The 20,277-nt window shown below is 37.2% G+C and overlaps 4 protein-coding genes and 2 pseudogenes across 4 annotated transcripts; 3 read left to right on the top strand and 3 right to left on the bottom strand.

Annotated features, from left to right (window-relative positions):
• Nucleotides 1–243: 243 nt before the first annotated feature.
• On the bottom strand, nt 244–1,760 carry LOC147934053 (uncharacterized). The gene is made up of 2 exons (XM_087475794.1): nt 1,538–1,760; nt 244–594 (listed from the first exon to the last, which is right to left on the bottom strand). The coding sequence occupies exons 1-2, from the start codon at nt 1,664–1,666 to the stop codon at nt 493–495; spliced, it is 231 nt and encodes a 76-aa protein (XP_087331920.1). The 5' UTR covers nt 1,667–1,760; the 3' UTR covers nt 244–492.
• Nucleotides 1,761–2,004: 244 nt separating this feature from the next.
• LOC104728109 (putative disease resistance protein At4g14610 pseudogene) lies at nt 2,005–4,801 on the top strand (annotated as a pseudogene).
• Nucleotides 4,789–8,708, bottom strand: LOC104723742 (transcription termination factor MTERF5, chloroplastic). Its single transcript, XM_010442142.3, has 6 exons — nt 7,448–8,708; nt 6,934–7,360; nt 6,598–6,733; nt 6,458–6,507; nt 6,132–6,350; nt 4,789–6,033 (listed from the first exon to the last, which is right to left on the bottom strand). The coding sequence occupies exons 3-6, from the start codon at nt 6,666–6,668 to the stop codon at nt 4,892–4,894; spliced, it is 1,482 nt and encodes a 493-aa protein (XP_010440444.2). The 5' UTR covers nt 6,669–6,733; nt 6,934–7,360; nt 7,448–8,708; the 3' UTR covers nt 4,789–4,891.
• Nucleotides 7,859–9,569, bottom strand: LOC104723741 (uncharacterized; annotated as a pseudogene).
• A 3,020-nt stretch (nt 9,570–12,589) lies between these two features.
• LOC147934052 (uncharacterized) lies at nt 12,590–13,168 on the top strand. The gene has a single exon (XM_087472450.1). It carries the CDS (start codon nt 12,590–12,592, stop codon nt 13,166–13,168), a length of 579 nt encoding a protein of 192 aa, XP_087328576.1.
• Nucleotides 13,169–18,308: 5,140 nt separating this feature from the next.
• Nucleotides 18,309–20,049, top strand: LOC104723743 (CBL-interacting serine/threonine-protein kinase 4). The gene has a single exon (XM_010442143.3). The coding sequence runs from the start codon at nt 18,644–18,646 to the stop codon at nt 19,904–19,906; it is 1,263 nt and encodes a 420-aa protein (XP_010440445.1). The 5' UTR covers nt 18,309–18,643; the 3' UTR covers nt 19,907–20,049.
• The last annotated feature ends 228 nt before the right edge of the window (nt 20,050–20,277 follow it).

Genomic DNA, 20,277 nt, shown 5'->3' with positions numbered 1-20,277 from the left:
TTAGTTTATTTTATTTTAAATTTCGAGGCCCAAAATATGGTCCACCAATGTGTTAATACTTAATAGTAAAGGTTATGTGACGTTAGACAGACAGACAGTATTACACAATTTACACAACTTTCATTTAAAATCATGTTCTTTATATTCAAAGTTCTTCTAAGGTCCGTCCAACTGAATGTGCCTAATAAGATCCCAGAAGCAAAACACTTATCAGACTGTAGTTATGAATCTCTGATTCAGTAATTTTATTAGAAATGATGTATCCATTGATGTGTATAAGCACAAAACGTAACCAAGGTTCTTGAACAAAACAAATGCCACCCACCTCTTCTTCATTATTGCTTTTCTTGTACATTCCATTTTTTGATCTTACAGGAATCAACAACATAACATTACCTTTATTATATCAGTTTGCTACGCTGAGCAATTTTACTATTACAGATAACAAACGTACTCTTCTGTTTAGACCTTCCTTCCCGTCTCATTACAACTCTAAGAGAGATTCTTCTTACGGGCGAGTTCTCGTGCCATCTCCCTTAGCTCCTCGGGAGGAGGAGGTCGAGGTGCCTCTTCAGGATAGACAACATATGAACGCTGCACAACAAATAGCCAAATATGGAAGATTAGGGAATGCCTCCATTGCACTGTGCTTTGGTAAGACCCGGAAAGAACCAGAATACTAGCAAAATTCTTAATGAAGTCCTAGAACCATTCAACATTAAGAGGGAAACAAATCAGATAGTGATTGCTTTAAAGATCCAATCAGTGATTCATAACAGTCAAGTACAACAAAAACACATTGTAGACTTCCCATTTCCTAACTATTCAGCAAAACCCCACAGGTGATACAATACTCGCAAACTAGCCAAACTGGGGCAAATGAAACATCGCAGACTGTTTGTTGTATGGAGTCAGACCCAGAAAACTCCCTAACTACCATCGAAACTTCGAATGAAAGCAAATTGAAAACTACGATGAAGAATCACTGACAATTCAAGGAGATTATAAACCATATTTCCCAGTGTTACAGTGATTTAAGTAACAATGGCGTTTACCAAGTTGAGAGATAGGATAACTAATTCAGAGCTAACCAATCAACCTATGTTCCTAACAGTGTACAAAAACAACTTAACAAAGTTAATTTAATAACCAAGCATCAAAATCCCTAACTGTAACCCCCCATCGCTTAATCCACGAACAACAAACAGCTTCAATTAGAAAAATTTTATTCAGAACCACCGACACGATTATAAAAACTCTGCAAATGACACATGTTTCTGAGATCCTAACAACTCTGTTTCCTACAGTGACTCATGCCCTGAGAATTTCTAACAATGCGTTTAGAGTAAACAAACGTCCTAATCAAAATCTATGCCAAATAGAGAGAACACAACAAGCATCAGGTTCCAAAAAAAATCGAAGTCAGTGATGATCATTTCGTGAATCAGAAAATAAGAGAGAGAGAGAGAGAGAGAGAGAGAGAGAGAGAGAGAGTGAGAGAGAGAGAGAGAGAGAGAGAGAGTGAGATGATGATTACATTGCCCATAAATTTCTTGATATTGGTGCTGTTGTTGGCGAACGTATACATAAGGACGATCGGAACTGCGACGTAGACACCGAACTTTACAATCTCCAGAACCCCTTTCGATGTTCCTACAGACGACATTTTCTTTCCCGCCACAGAGAGAGAGATCAATTTGGAACAACAATTCCCAGATATCAAGATCGAAGCTTTTTTAGGGTTTATCTATCGATCGAGAGAAATTGGGGGATTGATGATGAACGGCACAATAGGCCAATTTGGGCTTAGTGAAATCATCTGGGCTGATACTAAATATGAGCCCGTTAAGCATTGTATAGTAGTACTTGTTGACAACTGCAGACGTGTAAAAATAATAGTAATATTTACGAAAACTAAAAAAGTCGTGGTCGTGGGAAATTGACTTTTCAAGATGGGTGCGTGAGGACTTGAATCCAAATCTTCTTTCTAGTATTGAGCCGCGCGATGGGAGGTTGTATCTCGGTCTCGGTGTCATGTGATCGGATTGTGAATCAGTTCACTCAATGGTTATGCGTTAGAAAGAGTATTTATTATATTCACAGCCTTCCCGAGAATCTACCAGCACTACATAAAGCCATGGAAATGCTCAAGACAAAGCAAGATATGATGTGAAAAGAAGAGTCCATAGAGAAGAGTTTACAGGGCGCCGTCAAAGGCTTTCTCAAGTTCAGGTATGGCTTACGAATGTCTCGACTCTCGAGAACCGATTCAATGATCTCTTTAGTACTCAAGAGGTCGAGATAAAGAGGCTGTGTTTTTGTGGGGTTTGCTCCAAAAATTTGAAAATGAGCTATCGTTATGGGAAAATGGTTAGCTTGCTGTTGAAGAAAGTTGAGAGTCACTCTTCTCAAGGAGGATTTGAGATGTGGTGACTGAGGTTGCTCTAGTAGCTCCAGTTGAGGAGATGCCTATACAATCCACAGTTGTTGGTCAATATACAATTCTTGAAAGGGTATGAAACTCTCTCATGAAAGATGGATTCATCAAGATTATGGGTTTGTATGGTATGGGTGGAGTTGGGAAAACTACGCTTCTCACGCAAATCAACAATAAGTTTTCTCAAGAAGATGGTGGATTTGATATCGTGATTTGGGTTGTTGTGTCTAAAACTCCAGAGAATTCTAGGATTCAAGATGATATTGCAAAGAGACTTGGTCTTGTCGGTGGGGAGTGGGACAAGAAAACCCAACACAAGAGAGCCGTAGACATACACAATGTCCTTCGGAGACAGAAATATGTGTTATTGTTGGATGATATATGGGAGAAAGTGAACTTAGAATCGGTTGGAGTACCATATCCAAGCAGAGAAAATGGAAGCATAATAGCATTTACCACTCGTTCTCGAGATGTTTGTGAGCGTATGGGAGTTGATGACCCGGTAAAAGTTAGTTGTTTGGAGCCTGAAGAAGCTTGGGACTTGTTTCAAAAGAAAGTAGGAGAAAACACTTTGAAATGCCATCGGGACCGGGACATTCCTGAACTCGCAAAAAAAGTCGCTGAAAAATGTCGTGGTCTACCATTGGCACTTAATGTCATCGGTGAAACAATGGCATGCAAAAGCACAGTTCAAGAATGGCGTCACGCGATTGATGTTTTAACTTCATCAGCCATAGAGTTTTCATGCATGGAAGATGAGATTCTTCCCATTTTTAAGTATAGCTATGATAATTTAAACAGGGAGATGTCAAATCATGTTTCCTATATTGCTCTTTATTTCCTGAAGATTATGAGATAAAAAAAGAGGAGCTAATAGACTATTGGATATGTGAAGGATTTATAGATGCAAAAGACGGTAAAGAGAGAGCGATAAACGAAGGCTATGAGATAATCGGTAATCTTGTCCGCACATGTTTATTGTTGGAGGAAGGATGGAAGACAGTAGAAGTGAAAATGCATGATGTGGTCCGTGAGATGGCTTTATGGATATCATCTGATCTTGGAAAGCACAAAGATCAATGCATTGTGCGAGCCGGTGTTGGATTACATGCAGTACCCGAAGTGAAGAACTGGAGAGCTGTGAGAAGGATGTCTCTGATGAAAAATGAGCTTGAAAAGATATTGGGTTGCCCTACATGTCCTGAACTTACAACTCTCCTCCTCCAAAAAAACCACAAATTGGTAAATATTTCCGGAGAATTCTTTCGATTTATGCCTAACCTTGTCGTATTGGATTTATCATGGAGTAGTAGTCTCATTGGATTACCAAAGCAAATATCAGAGTTGGTCTCCTTGCGATATCTTGACTTGTCATATACAAACATCGAGCGATTGCCTGTTGGTTTACAAGAGTTGAAAAAGCTAGTACATCTAAATTTGGAGTCCATGAAGAGATTGGAGAGTGTGGTCGGAGTATCTAAGTTGTTGAGTTTGAGGACACTAAGACTACAAAAGTCCAAAAAGGCTCTAGATGTGAACTCAGCAAAGGAGCTACAACTCTGACAACATATAGAAGTTCTAACCATTGATATCTTCTCAAGTTTGGTTTTGGAACATTTGTTATGCTCTCAGAGATTGGCGAAATCTATTCTATATGTAGAGCTTATAGATGTTGAGGAAGAATCATTTCAAATCTTGACTTTTCCAACCATGGGTAATGTACGTCGCATTGGCATATGGAAGTGTGGAATGAAGGAGATAAAGATCGAGAGAAGAGCATCATCATACTTTTCTTGCCTCTACAAAGTCTTTATAGCACAATGCGATGGTCTAAAGGATTTGACATGGCTATTGTTTGCTCCAAACCTTACTTATCTTGAAGTTCGTTTCGCAGAGCAACTAGAGGATATAATAAGTGAAGAAAAAGCTGCAGGTGTTACAGATGACAATGCAAGTATTATCATTCCTTTTCAAAAACTAGAATGTCTTAGCTTGTCTGATTTACCAAAGCTAAAGAGCATCTACTGGTCACCTCTGTCTTTTCCACGTCTGAGTGAGCTCGTCGTACAAGAAAATTGTCCAAAACTGAAAAAGCTTCCATTGGATTCGGAAAGTGGAAATGCGGGAGTAGAACTTGTTGTACAATACGGAGAAACCAAATGGTTGGAAGGTGTTGAATGGGAAGACAGAGCCACTGAAATCCGTTTCTTGGCTACCTCCAGACCGTGGTAACTGGTAACTCATGAAATTCTCTTTCTTCAACCTCTCTTTTATCTTTGTTATGTTTCAGAGTGTTCATTGGCTTTTACTTATATGACCATGTTTGCATACTTAAATTGCTTACATCCAAATTGGCAAGATTAAGATCGGGGCATTGCCTATATTTGTTTCTCAACTCACATGGAACTTCAGCAAATATGCTCCTGCAAAATTAATTACTCTAAACTAGAAAATTCACAACAAATCACCCCTACTTTGTTCAGCAATGTTGTTAACAGACACAAGTTTCATCATCTTCTTCTTAACAACTTTCTCGAACTCTACTCCCGACAGCGACAAAACCTGGTTCAACAGCAGTCTCACTCCACTTCTCTTCACCAGCTCATATCTCGGCTTGATCCTCTCTCGTAAACTGTACCCAAAAAACTGCGGAAACTTCACCAGCTCTGAATTTTGATAATCCATTGTCTGAAAGTAATCCCATTTCGGCATCAGATTCTCTTTCAAGCTGAATGTGTACAAAGCTCCATATCTTGAGATCATAATCCCTATCTCATCTAAACTATAACCGTTTTCAAGGAAGAACTCTGTTACTGGCTTCAAATTCGACTCTATGCTTAATCCAAACGTTTGAGGACATCGATGAAGGAGAACCGCAACATCTACATTTAGCGATCTAAAGTACTCCATAGTTGGACGGAGCTTGTCTTCTACACTGTAACTCATGATGTTAGGACATCTGGTTAGGATTTTCCCAATCTGTTCTTCTGTGAGACCGGCTTGGGTTAAGAAGTCGACAGTTGAAGTAAGTTTCTGACGGCTGTAAGTGAGGATTGCTGGGAAACGGGAAATGATCTTTGCCCATTGAGTCTTATCAATGCCAAGTGTCTCGAGAAAGACCATTGTTGGTTTGAGGTTATCGGTTAGGCTGATTCCGCAAATCTGTGGACGTTTGCAGAGGATTGTGGGGATATCTGATTTAGGGATTCCAAGGTCTAGAAGGAATTCAACGACAGGTTTGATTTTTCCGTCGAGGCTGTAATAAGGAAAAGCAGCGAACTTGCGAGTGATCGTTTTGATCTGCTCTAGGTTTAAACCGAGGTCAAGAAGGTAAAGAGTCTGAGGACGTAATGCACCTTCTTGATCAAGTTCACTGACACGAGACACGGCTCTGAGTTTCCGACTGTCTGCAGCAGAATCTGTGTCACCACGAGGTTGTAAGACCGGAACTGGAGATGAGGCAAGAGGTCTAGGTTCAGCTGGTGGATCTGGGTAGCTCACAACAAGGTCAGAGAGAAGATTACCGTGTTCTTCATGAAGCTGTTCAAGGTAAGGTTCAAGAGAGTCTCGGATCTCAAGAGTAGTTAGCTCTCTTCCTGTTACAATTAAAAACAATCAAATTAATCAAACAGTTTATCATCCGATCTCCTCTCATTACATAGTAAAAAATGTTTAAAAAGAAGAAAGACCGAACCTACGAGGTATCTGGCTTTATGAACAGAGTGAAGCCTGGAGACTAAATGGTCAATGAATTGATCAGATTTGTTGATTAACCGAGAGGAGAGACTGTTGCTGAGACCTTGCTTCTTGAAGAATAGAGTTAGAACAGCTTTAGCTTCTTCTTTCTCTGCAGCAATCAGGTTTGGAGGCACAGGTCTTGGACTAAACTCTACTCTATTCTTTAAACGAACCCCTATAAAAAAAAAAAACAACATCATTATGAAACCCGGTTGTATAAAAAACTCGTAAAAGGAAGATATATTCACTTCCTTCAATGTATCATCATTTTGATTCACTCACCATTTGTTTCTTGTCGAAAAGAGAGTCTTCCCGTAAACCAAAGCTGTGCTCTGTAAAATTTGTAGAATCAATCAGAAATGTTACTGCAGTACAGATGTATCAAGCCAGATTAAGTAGAAGAAAACACAGAAATAACTAACCTCGTACTGGGTTGATCTCTTCGGGCTACTAGGAAAATCTCCGAAGGTCCAAGTTGACTAAGACTTTGCATTCTTGTTCCTTGCTAATGGAGTTGTTGAGAACAAAGAAGCAAAACAAACAAACTTTTCGATACACCTGTTGAGCATCGAAGGTGAAGCAATTGAATCAAATTAACGCATAGGAATTAAGAATCAACATAATTTACGAAACAGTACTAAATTGCAAATCCTTAATGCCTAGGGATTTGATGCGAACTAGATATGGTAAAATTAGCAGAGGAAGGGAAACATAACTGTGGCAGAGAGAGAGGAATCAAAATCAAATTAACGACTCACCTCGTTGCGAATCGTGGATTGGTGTTTCCCGAGAAAGTTACAATCCGATTGAAGAGGAATCAACTTGAACTCCCCCCAGCAAGAGAGCTTCTTCTTCAGTGAGAAGAAACTGGGATTTTGAAACGACGACATGATTGGAGGAGACGACGAGGGTAATAACTTCCAATTGGTCGTGGAGATTTCCTAACTTTTGCAAGGCCCATTGGGCCTACATAAGTCACATCATATACTAGGATTTTGATTGGTTTATATCGACTAAAGATATTGTTACGGCTAAAAGCTGTGTGTTCATTCTATATAATGACCGCGGAAAGAACCACGTGCAATTATGTGGTTGTTGCCACTAAGGATTATGCTCTTCACCCCCGGCTTATGTTTTCAGTCATGTTCAGTTTCCTTATGTTGCTCTTCACCCCCGGCTTGCACTCTGATCAATGTCAATTTGTTAGTTAAAAGAACCATAAACAGCAGACAGACAGAGAGAGAAGGAACAAAACAACAATTAGCGACTCACCTCGTTGTCAATCGTGGACGATGAGACTTTTTTCCGGTGAAAATTACAATCGATGAAGAGAAAAATCAACTTGGGAAGAGATTTATTAACTTTGGTGACAATATGATCTGTGAATTCGGATCATGGTTTAAGACTTTAAACACTGATTATCAGCCAAGAGTTTTTAGAACAATTGTTAAAACAGATAAACGTCTTTGTGGAGCTCTCCATGACCTTGTAGATTCGGTTCTGGCATTATAGAGATAGGATCAACTTAATGCTTATAAACTTAGCGTCTCACCATCTTCTTCTTCTACCTCCGTTCCTCTGTTCTTGTTCTCTTTAAGGTGTTCAAGTGTTTGTCTCCTCAAGTACTGACTGTCTTGAATCATAAGTAATGAGAGCCGATTGCGGCTGTTGTTTGATGCAAGATTTGCAACATAGACAAAGTGTTATGTTCACCACGAAGGTCTAATAAACTCTTTTGAAAATTGTTCAACCTGGGATCTAGTGTTTTGCTACATTTTCAACCAAATTGTCCAACCCCTGATGAGGGGTATCAACCATTTTGGTGCTGCATTCCTTTAAATTAGCTTCTGAAGACAGAAATGTATGTTTAGAAGGAACACTAAGTTGATGGAGATTCACAGGAACCTTCTCCTGATGACATGACAACAGATTTGCTAGCTTCTTCTTCAAATCTGGCGCAAGTGCAGGATTTGTTAGGAATATATCCAGCGATCGAATAACTCCTTTACGCTCAATCTCTCTGAATGCTGATGTCAAACCTCTAACAATCATATCCCGACGGGTTATGTCATAAGTTTCCACAAGATGAAGTAAGAACTCAAGTAACGAGTGAGTGATGTGTGGATACTGCGGTATCGACCATACCATCAAGAGAGCAGCAGGTTCAACATTCATAATATTATCAATTCTTTCGTCGAAAAAGAGCCAGTCGTAAAAGAGAGCCAGATTAACACTTCTTTCGATGTGATGATTTTGCTTGCACAGTTCCAAAAGCCAACCTATGATAGCCCATCTTGGCATAATCTCTGATCTAATGATTTCGTTTGTAGGGTGAATAACACAGCAAATGAACCGCACTATGTCGATCAAAAGCGTTTCTTTCTCAGGACCCATAAGAAACTTCTTCAAGAACCAAATCTGATGCCGCTTATGGCTTCCCAGTTTCACATATCCAAGCAAAAACCTTAACTGCGTTTCCATCTCAGGAGCGATCCGAAGAAAGAAGTATCTACTCGAAGTCTTGGACTGATATATCTCAGAGCATTTGTTTGTGACCAAATCATTCCATATCTCCCTGAACTCAGAGACATGAGACAGATCCTGCAACAACCGGACAAGATCCCTACCAATCTTCAAACACAAATGCAGCTGCTCTCTAAACATTTTGACACAGAATCTAATCTCCAACCTCTTCACATAATCAAGTTTCACAACGCCTAAAACCCTACAATGATCAGCTAACAAACGAAGAAAACTATACAGAGCACTAGTCAACACCAAGGGCAAATCATCAAGCAAACAATCCCATTTCTCAAGAAACAAACCCACCAATTCAGAACAAAGCCAAACATTCTGATCACCATAATCCCCAGTTCCGATTCTCCTTAGCAATGACACAATCAAATCCTCAATCCCTACACTCGAAACATCAATCATCTCCTTCGTTACCCAAACCAGCTGAACCTTAGCGGAATCAACAAGCTTAACGTACAATTCAACAACGATTCCAACAAGCAAACTAGTGAAAAGCGCATACCCATCAGTGACGAGAGCGTGTAAGTGCTTGATGTGGGTTTTACATGAATCGGGTTCGCATAAAACGCCATAGACGATGGCTTTATTGAGGTCAAGATACTCTTGTGGGTCTGGGATATCTAAGGAGAACGGTGGCCGTAGTTTCGGCTCGAGAGACTCAAAGGCTTGACGTAGTGATAGTTCGAGTTGGTTCTCGACTTCGTGTAGAGAGACTCGAATCAGTTTCGACGAAGCAATGCGGTTTCTGTTCTCCATTGGATTGAGAGTCGACTCTAAAGGAGAGACGTGAGAAGAAGAGACCATCATCGTTGTTTTGTTTTGTGAGATTTGGGGGAAAACAAAATCTTTAGGGTTTGGTTTTTAATTTTGACTTTTAAATTTTTGGTTTGATTCTAATTTTGACTTTTGTCTGCGCTTATTATAGATTCTAAAACGACACATACTTTTGTCGTTTTGTTACTGTAATTAAGCAATTTAATTAAATGAACCCATTTCGAATTCACTTTTTTTTAAGTAGTTTATAACTTTTTTTATTTTATTATTCAAAAATACTTGAAATTTATTGGTTACAATGAATCTTCCATTCTTCGTAATTTTTTTTCTTTTTTAAAATTCTTTTTCTTTTTGACAAACAAAAAACGGAGAGATGCAACACGAAGAAAATTTTTTCTTTTAAATTTATTCTTTAAATTTCTCCTCATTCTTAATAAAAAAATTTCTAATTTTTTAACATTTTTACGTAAATATATAAATACAAATGATTTAGCTAAAGCTTATAGGGAAGAAGCTTATAGGGAAGAGGAATCTTATTGGAAACAGAAAAGCAGGCAGAAATGGCTAAGATGTAGAAACCGCAACTCCAAATTCTTTCATGTTTCAGTCAAACTTAATAGGCAAAGAAAGAGAATCGCAAAGCTGAAAGATATAAATGGTAATTACCAGGAATCTGAAGCTGTAAAGGGAGAAGTAACGGCTGCCTATTTTCAGAATCTCTTCACAACCTCCAACCCGACAAGCTTTCATAACTGGTTTTACGATCTCATCCCTAAAGTCTCTGCAGATATGAACATCAGACTTTTAGATACAGTCACGGATCAGGAAATCAAGGAAGCTGTTTTCTCGATTAAACCAAGCAGTGCCCCAGGCCCTGATGGGATGACTGCTCTCTTCTTCCAGAAATACTGGTCCACAGTTGGAGTACAGGTAACATTCGAAGTGAAAAAGTTCTTTAGTGAAGGGACGATGCCGACAGACTGAAATTACACACACATTTGCTTAATTCCAAAGACTCACCATCCCACAGAGATGGCAAATCTAAGACCTATTAGCCTGTGTTCAGTACTATATAAAGTCATCTCCAAAGTATTGGTTAATCGGTTAAAGCCTTTGTTGCCAGACATTGTTTCTGACACTCAATTAGCATTCGTGTCGGGAAGACTCATCACTGACAATATTCTACTGGCACACGAAATGGTGCATTGCTTAAAGGTTCATCCAAAGGTGTCCGAGGAATTCATGGCAGTAAATTCCGATATGTCAAAGGCCTTTGACAGAGTGGAGTGGAGCTACCTGAGATCATTGGTACTGGCTCTTGGGTGTCATGAGACTTGGGTAAATTGGATCATGATCTGTGTTTCTACGGTAACTTACTCGGTTCTAATCAATGACTCCCCTTATGGAATAATTTTACCACAGAGAGGGTTAAGGCAAGGAGATCCCCTGTCTCCATTCCTCTTCATCCTGTGTATAGAAGGTTTGGTGCACCTGCTGAATAAAGCCAAGATGCAAGGTTCCTTGCAAGGAATTCAGTTTTCATTGGAAGGACCGATGATTCATCACTTGCTTTTCGCAGATGACAGCTTATTCATCTGTAAAGCCTCTAGAGAACAATGCTTAGTGCTTCAAAACATTATGAGGATCTATGGAGAGGCCACATGTCAGACTATTAACTTAACCAAATCTTCCATCACTTTCGGATCCAAAGTAGAACACAACATCAAGGCAATTATTCAAGCATCTTTGAGTATCGTTGCAGAGGGAGGAGTAGGTAAATATCTTGGTCTCCCAGAATGCTTCAGTGGATCTAAGATCGAAGTGCTAGATTACCTAAAAGATGGTCTCAAGTCGACACTATCAAGCTGGCACTCTAAATGCTTATCACAGGGAGGAAAGGAAGTTCTCCTGAAATCAGTTGCATTGTCTATGCCAGTTTTTGCCATGACGTGCTTCAAATTACCAAAAACAACCTGTGAAAATTTGGAAAGTGCTATGGCGTCATTCTGGTGGAATTCAGGAGACCATTCAAGAAAGATTCATTGGAAAAGCTGGGATAAGCTTTGTCTATCAAAAGACCTTGGAGGTATAGGTTTTCGTAATCTCCAAACCTTCAACCAAGCCTTACTGGCAAAACAAGCATGGAGCCTGTTACAATTCCCGGATTGTCTTTTGTCTAGACTCTTGAGAAGCAGATATTATGAAGAAGGGGAGTTCCTGGAAGCAAAGTTAGGAAAGAGACCTTCCTTCGCATGGCGAAGCATTTTGTTTGGTCGAGATCTGCTTTCAAAGGGTCTGACAAAAAAGGTAGGCAATGGCAAATCGATCAATGTTTGGCTTGATCCTTGGATTTATGATGACGGGTTTAGAGCTCCCTGGAGGAGAAACCAGATTTTTGAAGTGGGGTTAAAAGTCTGTGTGCTATTGGACCATAGAACTGGCTTCTGGAATAGAGATATGTTGAATGATCTATTTCTGCCAGAGGATATCTCCCGCATTCTACTCATAAAACCAGTATGCTCGCAAGACGACTTCCATATTTGGCATTACAACAAGAGTGGGGACTTCTCGGTAAAGTCAGCTTATTGGCTTGCGGACAAAGATGCCAGTTTAGAGTTAGTCACTGAGGCTAGTTTGCAGCCTTCCACACTCGCTCTGAAAAGCCAAGTTTGGAAACTTCAAACTGATCCTAAGATCAAAGTATTTTTGTGGAAAGTCATCAGTGGAATCTTACCAGTGCCAGGCAATTTGAATAGCAGGGGAATGGCAGTAGATGAGCAATGTCAGATTTGTGGAGAGTGTGGAGAATCCACGAACCATACTCTCTTCTTGTGTACTGTGGCGAGGCAAATATGGGCTCTATCAGAATACCCATCTCCTGAGCATGGTTTTCAAAACGGGTCTGTCTTCCCTAACTTCTATCATCTTTTAGTGAACAAAGACAATAGAAACTGACCTTTAGAACTTAGGAGGAGCTTTCCTTGGATTTTATGGAGAATTTGGAAGAATAGGAATGCCTTTATTTTTGAAGGAAAGGTCTTTTCTCCTCTAGAATCGGTTGGGAAAATTCAAGAGGATGTAACTGAATGGCTTGAGGCGCAAATCATGGAACTTGAAATAGAAGAAGAAGAAATCCATGTTGCAGGTCAAGCAGAATTTTTGAATGGAGAAACATTTGTGGCCAGGCTTTGGGAGAAACCGTCTACAGATTGGTTAAAATGCAATGTGGGATCCTCCTGGTCAAAACGAAATAGGATCGCCGGAGGATCTTGGGTCTTAAGAAATAACAAAGGAGATGTCTTGTTGCACATCAGACGTGCCTTTGCCAATATCTCCAACAAAGAGGATGCATCGCTAAGAGTCTTACTTTGGGCTTTGGAAAGCATGGTGAGTCATAAAGTAGATAAAGTAATCTTTGCAGTACAAGCTAAAGCCCTAGTAGGTGCAGTGAATAGACCGATGGCATGGTCATACTTTAAGTCTCAATCCGTGGCTCTTCATAGCTTTTTGTGCCGTTTAAAGGGTTGGAAGGTAGAAGTGGAAGTAACAGCATCAAACAGAGGAGCAAACCTTATAGCCCAAAGTGTCACGGCAGATATGAGAAATCAATCCTATGTGGCTAGGGGTTATCCTGGTTGGCTCCATGGTGTTTTCTCTGAAGAAATAGGTTTGTCCTCTGTTTGAATGAATTTTGTTTTTTGGATACAGTTGAAAGCTCTCTGTTTTTTGAGCTTTACTGGGTTGTTGTTTTTTGGTATACGAGATTTCCTTAATTCGTATAGAACCCATCTTCATATGGTGTTGAAGTGGTGGTTTAACTAAGGCTAACTAGGCTCTTGTAAGTGTTAGCCTTTTTTTCATACGTTTGGTACCATCTTTGGTTTAATACAAACTCAGACGTCCAAAAAAAATATATAAATACAAATGATGTTTAATTTGTCTATCGTTTATTCATTCAAGCTAAAACAAGCACAAATAAACAATCATCAACCTTATGATTGGATACAACAAATTGAAAAAGAAAATAATTGGTCGTGACCCCGTGATGATAATAAACCCATACTCAAAATCATTGCGATGATGACGAATTTTAAATTGTTAAACAAAAAAATAACATATGGGTTTAGAATTTACGACGCTTAATATTATTATCAGACCAATAGACCAAAGGGCTCGGAGAGACGAGTTAATTATATTGTAATGTCTCATTTTGATGTTAGTATCGACAAAAATATTAAATACAAACTAAACTGTGACTCTTAATAATGATGGAGCATACATCACTGTGAATGCAACATTCCCACGGCCATGTAGCTTTCAGAATTAAATAAGAGAATCTAAGTCCAACCATCGATTTCAATTCATTTGTTTGCCTATATTTAGAGAAAACGAATAATGTGCCACTCCAACTTTTAAATCAAAGCAAGACATTGACAATATTTATGTGTTATATAATTTATAAAATACTGGCATACGATATTTATATTTGTTATATGTGTTCTTTATAATTAAAAAAATACCATAATCTTATCGTATTCGTTATTGAATTAATCTGTATTTATATGTGACTGGATTTAAATAGGCCAAATACATATAAAAATTCATAGTCAAGTCTCATCGGTATGCTGCTAAGACAAATGATATTAATTTTATTTACTATATATGTGAAGGAATAATTGTTTCTCTGAAATCTTAAATTAATTAATGTATAGTCAAGTCTCACAATATTCTATTATTAAGACATATGATGAAAGTATGAAACTAATTTTCTTTAGTATATAAAGAAATCATTGTGTCTGTGACATCCTATTACATATAAAAACATATAGACATTCTCATTGAACTGCATATGATTGTATTGCTTCCCACCAATTAAATGAAAAACCCAACTTTCGGGTGGCCATCTCCAGATGTCCAAATGTCCATGAACAGCCTCGCCTAACTTGTCTTGTGAAATTATAATCACAAATTTTATTATTGATTTGATTATCTTATTGACAAATCATATGTTATAACGTATAATTTAAACGTACCATTTCATTGGCGCCTTACGTTTCACCTTCTCCACCTACATGAATTGAGATAGGACAACAACACACACCATACAACCACAAATGCATTAAAAGGAAACAAAGTTTTTAATTAAAATGGTTCTTTATCTTTCAAGTAATCATGTGCTTCCGCCTAATTCATTATATCAAATTTTATAAAGTTTTGTTTTGGTCAAATTATATAACATACATTAGAGTTAAATATTTAAATGGTTATATAACGCCGGCACAAAAATAAATTACTAAATTTTGACCAAATCAAAATATTACTAAATACATGTTTAATTCTATTGAACAAATATTTTTTGATGTAAAAGTAAATAATTCTTATATTACCTAGTTAAAATTCTATTTTGGAATGCTAGTAGCTAGTAAGCACTAACAAGACACACCTTCACTTGAAACCTTCTTTAAGACTTCAATGATTTTAGGCTCGGAGACGAAATTAACAGCTCCTGACCCTTTCTACAGTATTTTTATTTTTATCCAAAGTTTGTAATTATACCTTTTTAGCAATTTTGCCTAATAAATTTAACATTCATCAATGACAAAGTATTCCACATAACTCCTTATAGGTTGCCGTTACAAATATTTGTTTTGACTTTTGATACTATTTACCGAGGTTGAATCTTGTGCGCATCCATTTACATTATAAAATCACAAAATGAAAATCAACGTGACTCACCCTCACCTATAAAAGCATATTTATATGATACAAACAATATTACTATTTCCACTATCAATATTACTATTTCCACTATCAATAATATTACAATTTTTTTTTTAAAAGGCTTTCAGTATAATACAATTTCTGAGATATTTTTGACTACATCATGATAAGATTCCGTATACTGAAAATAATATAAGAAAACTTTTTTCCATGATGAAATAGTTCTTTAAATACGGACTTATATAAGTGCGTTGTAGTAAGGACGAATATGCCAAGTCTTTAGTGGAAGAAAAAAATCCAAAAAAGTCACTAAAAAAATAGAATAATTAAAACGTCAATTTGCATGCCTTCTTCGTTGCCTACTTTAATTTCCCGTTACATTGAGTCTTGAATCCATAACATTCGATGACATGGCGTAGTGAGAGCCTTTGATCTGACTGACTCTCGACAAGTATCAAACAATCTTGACGGTAGGTGTTGTTGTTGTCTTGAAACAGTTTCTCTCATGTTGGTGAGTTGGTGTGAGCCTTTGAGGCTGCTCACACGAGGAAGGAGCGGGGAGAGCCTTTACCAAATGATCAGTTTCAATTTGACCTTTGGAATCTACATGTGACTTAAATACCCTTTGTACAAATAAGATTTATATTATATTTATCATTTGAGTGGTTAAGACAAAATCTATGAAGTGTTTTTTAACCTATCAGGTAGAAAAATCTTGACCGCGAACTGCATGTACTAGAGAATATCTTGAGGAGTTTTAGGTCCCACCGATGCGGACCGTTGATATTATTTTTCTCTATAACGCATGATTAATAGTGGCAACGAGATATTTTGCTCGTATATTTTGAATTATTATTCTTGGGAATAATGCTTATAATATTTATTCACTTATATTCTACAATGTATTCTTAAGAAAATACAGCTTTGGTTTAATTATAACGTTAACGTATGTGATAATTAAGGCAAGTTACTTCTTCGTTTTTTTGTTGGTATCTAAATAACGTTTATTAATGAATAACAAAGTTACAAGAATCTGATAAAGATGGGAAGAAATACAGCTAGCTAGGTAGAGATGACTATGAGAATCATGCTTTTCCAATTCGGAATCAAACTTTTTGCAAATTCATTTGCAGTTTTCTTGAAAAATTGAGGAATCCAACAAATTTTGAAAGTCTTCCACACGTTTATTTATATAACCAGCTTATATTCCTTCATATCTAGTTGTAATTATCGAAACCCCATATGAACAATTTGTAAGAAGAATAGAAGATCAATAAATTGTGAATATAAATTTGGAAGATCAATAAATTGTGAGTATATATATATATATATATATATATATTTGGAGAGTTTTTAAATATAATGGATAGAGAAAAAAAAATGATTTTAAAATTTGTTGATTTTACAGTGTTATTTTTAGGTTTTAAAAAAAGAAAGGAAATAAAGAAAGAAAAAATAAAGTGGCTTTTAAAACTTTAAAGATAATAAAGTCATAAAAGTCTAATTGGCAAAAAAATGATTTTACAACTTTTAAATGCTTTTAAAGTCTTAAAAACTTTCACCAATCGGGGTCTGAATATAAATTTTCTTTTAATGGTAAGTGTATTACAACTGAAAAAACATTTATCGACTTTGAATATTGGTTTCAGATTTAACAATTAATTTTCACGTATAGACCAATAAACAATACTATTAAGCACAAAAAAGCTATGGTCTATCTTTTTGTGATTTTAATTTATTTTATAAACTATTTACTACCAATATATATCTTGAGTCCAAACTGAAAAAGCCTTGCAATCTTAAAATCCTTAATCTATTTTACCGGCTGCATTGCAAAAATTATTTTAATACGCTAAGCCGCTAATGTTAGTTTGATTACTATAGAGTCGAGAGTTCGATAATCATAACTATTATTATTATTTTTTTAGTCTTCAAAAGTTCGAATTCTCAGAGTTAATTAGCTGTTAGACTTTAAAAAAGTTGTAAAACGGGATTTTGATGATAACAATTTTACATCTTATATCAGACTATATAATAACTTCACAGTTTTATGAAAACATATCTTCACGTGCGGATTAGCAAAAAATTATATATCAACGAACTACTAATATAACAATAGTATTTATAGTCATTACCAAAAAAAACAAAAAAAAGTATTTATAGTTCATTGTCGGCAACAACATGATATATATAATATACATGAAACAATAATGTAAGCGAAAAAAAAAGTATATTACAATAATTAATTATAGTACATACACAACAAAAGTCAAAAGATAACCTTGACAATTCCACATATTTACAGCAAACAAACACATCTCTAACATTTTCTGCTTTTTTAGTTTTTTTTTTCACGGTATGGTAATGTCTGTATGACTATATTTAATTCAGATGCAGATGGATATTTGAAAAATTATAATTATTGGTACCATTAAGGAGTTTAACTTGTTTTTTGTAGATAAGAAAAATAAGGGAGTGTATTCAACTTGAGTTATTTGTGTAAAATTTACAAATCCTATGTTATTCAATCATGAATTTAAGTCTATTAAAATCTGCTGTTTGAACTGATGATTTAAAAATCTACTTTAAAATCTAGTGTTATTCAAAACAATTTGTGGATTCAGATTTTAATAAGTTTTTAGGGATTTTAGAGGATTTGAGAAAATTTGTTTAGTCAAAAATACGGAAATCCAAATCTCATAGTGTTAGGTGGGATTTGAAAAAATTTCAACATAAATCATATCAACTTCCCTAAAATCTATCAAAATTCTAAATTTTCTAAATCTCACAAAATTCCTCCAGAAGCATTGTTTGAATACACTCCTCTTAGTTTTTGGCTGTGTTTAATCAAAGGTAAAAAGTATTAATTCTATGTGTATTTTGACCAAAATTTGAATTAGATACATAAAAGATACTATATAGATAACTTTTTTTTTGCCATATACATTTTATGTACATAAATAACAAAAAAACAGAAAGAAATATATCTATAAATATTAGCTCAAAGAAAAATTTTAAACTTTCGGAATTTAAATATAGAAATTTTTTCTTAAAATAATACCATAAAATTGAAACAGCTGTCAAAAAACTCCAAAAAAACAGTGTAATTATCAATGCTATTATAAAGGAAACCAAAAAAAAAAACCATTTATCTTTACATGTTACTTTTTTACGTCGCGAATAAATTTCCCATCAAAATCAATTTCAGATAATTAATCAAAAATAGACACAATTCAGAACAAAACGAAAAAAAAGAAAGAAAGGGCAGTTTCGGAAATTGAAAAAAGAATCAAAAGTGATTTATTTGTTGCTTTACCTATAAAAAGGAAAAAACAACAGTCTCCACCACACCACTCTTTAACCGTCCCTTGAAGCCTCTCAATTTCTTTTTAAAAAAATATCTCCGGCGCATCTCCGCCGCAACAACAACCATAAACGATGGAATCTCCATCCTCAAAATCATCGGAGAAACCAACAGGGACAGTTCTTCTCGGGAAATACGAACTCGGTCGTCGACTCGGAAGCGGAAGCTTCGCTAAAGTCCATGTAGCTCGTTCGATCTCCACCGGCGAACTCGTAGCTATCAAAATCATCGACAAGAAAAGAACCATCGACGCAGCTATGGAGCCGAGGATCATCCGAGAGATCGAAGCGATGCGTCGTCTCCAAAACCACCCGAACGTCCTCAAAATCCACGAGGTCATGGCCACTAAATCCAAGATCTACCTCGTCGTCGAATACGCCGCCGGAGGCGAGCTCTTCACCAACCTCGTCCGATTCGGTCGGCTGAACGAATCGGCGGCGCGTCGTTACTTCCAGCAGCTTGCCTCCGCGCTTAGCTTCTGCCACCGCGACGGGATCGCTCATCGCGACGTGAAGCCGCAGAATCTCCTCTTGGACAAGAACGGGAACCTCAAGGTATGCGACTTCGGTTTATCCGCTTTGCCGGAGCACCGTAGCTGTAACGGGTTGCTTCACACAGCTTGTGGAACCCCAGCTTACACAGCGCCGGAAGTGATTGCTCAGAGAGGTTACGACGGTGCTAAAGCTGATGCGTGGTCGTGTGGTGTGTTTCTCTTTGTTCTTCTTGCAGGTTATGTTCCTTTTGATGATTCCAACATTGTTGCGATGTACCGGAAGATTCATAAAAGAGAGTACCGGTTCCCGAGCTGGATCTCTAAACCGGCTCGGTCTATCATCTATAAATTGCTTGATCCGAATCCGGAGACGAGGATGAGTATCGAAGCTGTGACTGAAACGGCTTGGTTTCAAAAGTCTCTTGAGGTTCAGTCTAACGTGATTGAGTTGGATCGGTTTCTTGAGAAAGAGGCGAAGTCGAGCGATGCGGTTACGGCCTTTGATTTGATCTCGTTGTCATCGGGATTGGATCTTTCGGGGTTGTTCGAGAGGAGGAAGAGGAAGGAGAAGAGGTTTACTGCGAAAGTGTCAGCGGAAGGAGTGGTGGAGAAGGCAGAGATGATAGGCGAAAAGTTAGGGTTTAGAGTTGAGAAGAAGGACGAGGCTAAGGTGGTTGGATTGGGAAAAGGAAGAACTGCTGTGGTGGTTGAGGTGGTGGAGCTGGCGGAGGGGTTGGTTATTGCGGAGGTGAAGGTGGCTGAAGGTGAAGAGGAGGAGGAGGAGTCTCATTGGTCGGAGCTAATTGTAGAGCTTGAGGAGATTGTGCACTCATGGCACAACTGACGTCATCTTAGCTCGAGTTGGTTATCTTTTAGCTTTTCATTTGTGTAGAAATATCAGAATCTCAAAGATGGCTTTAGCTTTGCTTTCAAGGTTCAGTTATATATATAATATTATGAAGATTAGTGGATTCACTTTTTTATTTATGTCACTTGAGTTTGAGTATCACTCTTCTTACCTTTGATGCCAAAGAGACAAACGTAAAATAGTCGAAGATATAATGACAACTTGACTGGTTTCCCGTATAAAATTGTATATATAATACCAAATTTCAAATATATAATTTTTTCACCTAAAGTAGTTAAAATATTAGAATTTGATTGTATATATAAAATCAAACTTCAAACATATAATTTTTTTCATGTAAAATAGTT

This window comes from Camelina sativa, chromosome 11 (genome assembly GCF_030686135.1).
Source record: "Camelina sativa cultivar CO46 ecotype springtype chromosome 11, ASM3068613v1".
NCBI lineage: Eukaryota > Viridiplantae > Streptophyta > Magnoliopsida > Brassicales > Brassicaceae > Camelina > Camelina sativa.
This window is presented reverse-complemented; position numbering and strand designations above follow the sequence as displayed.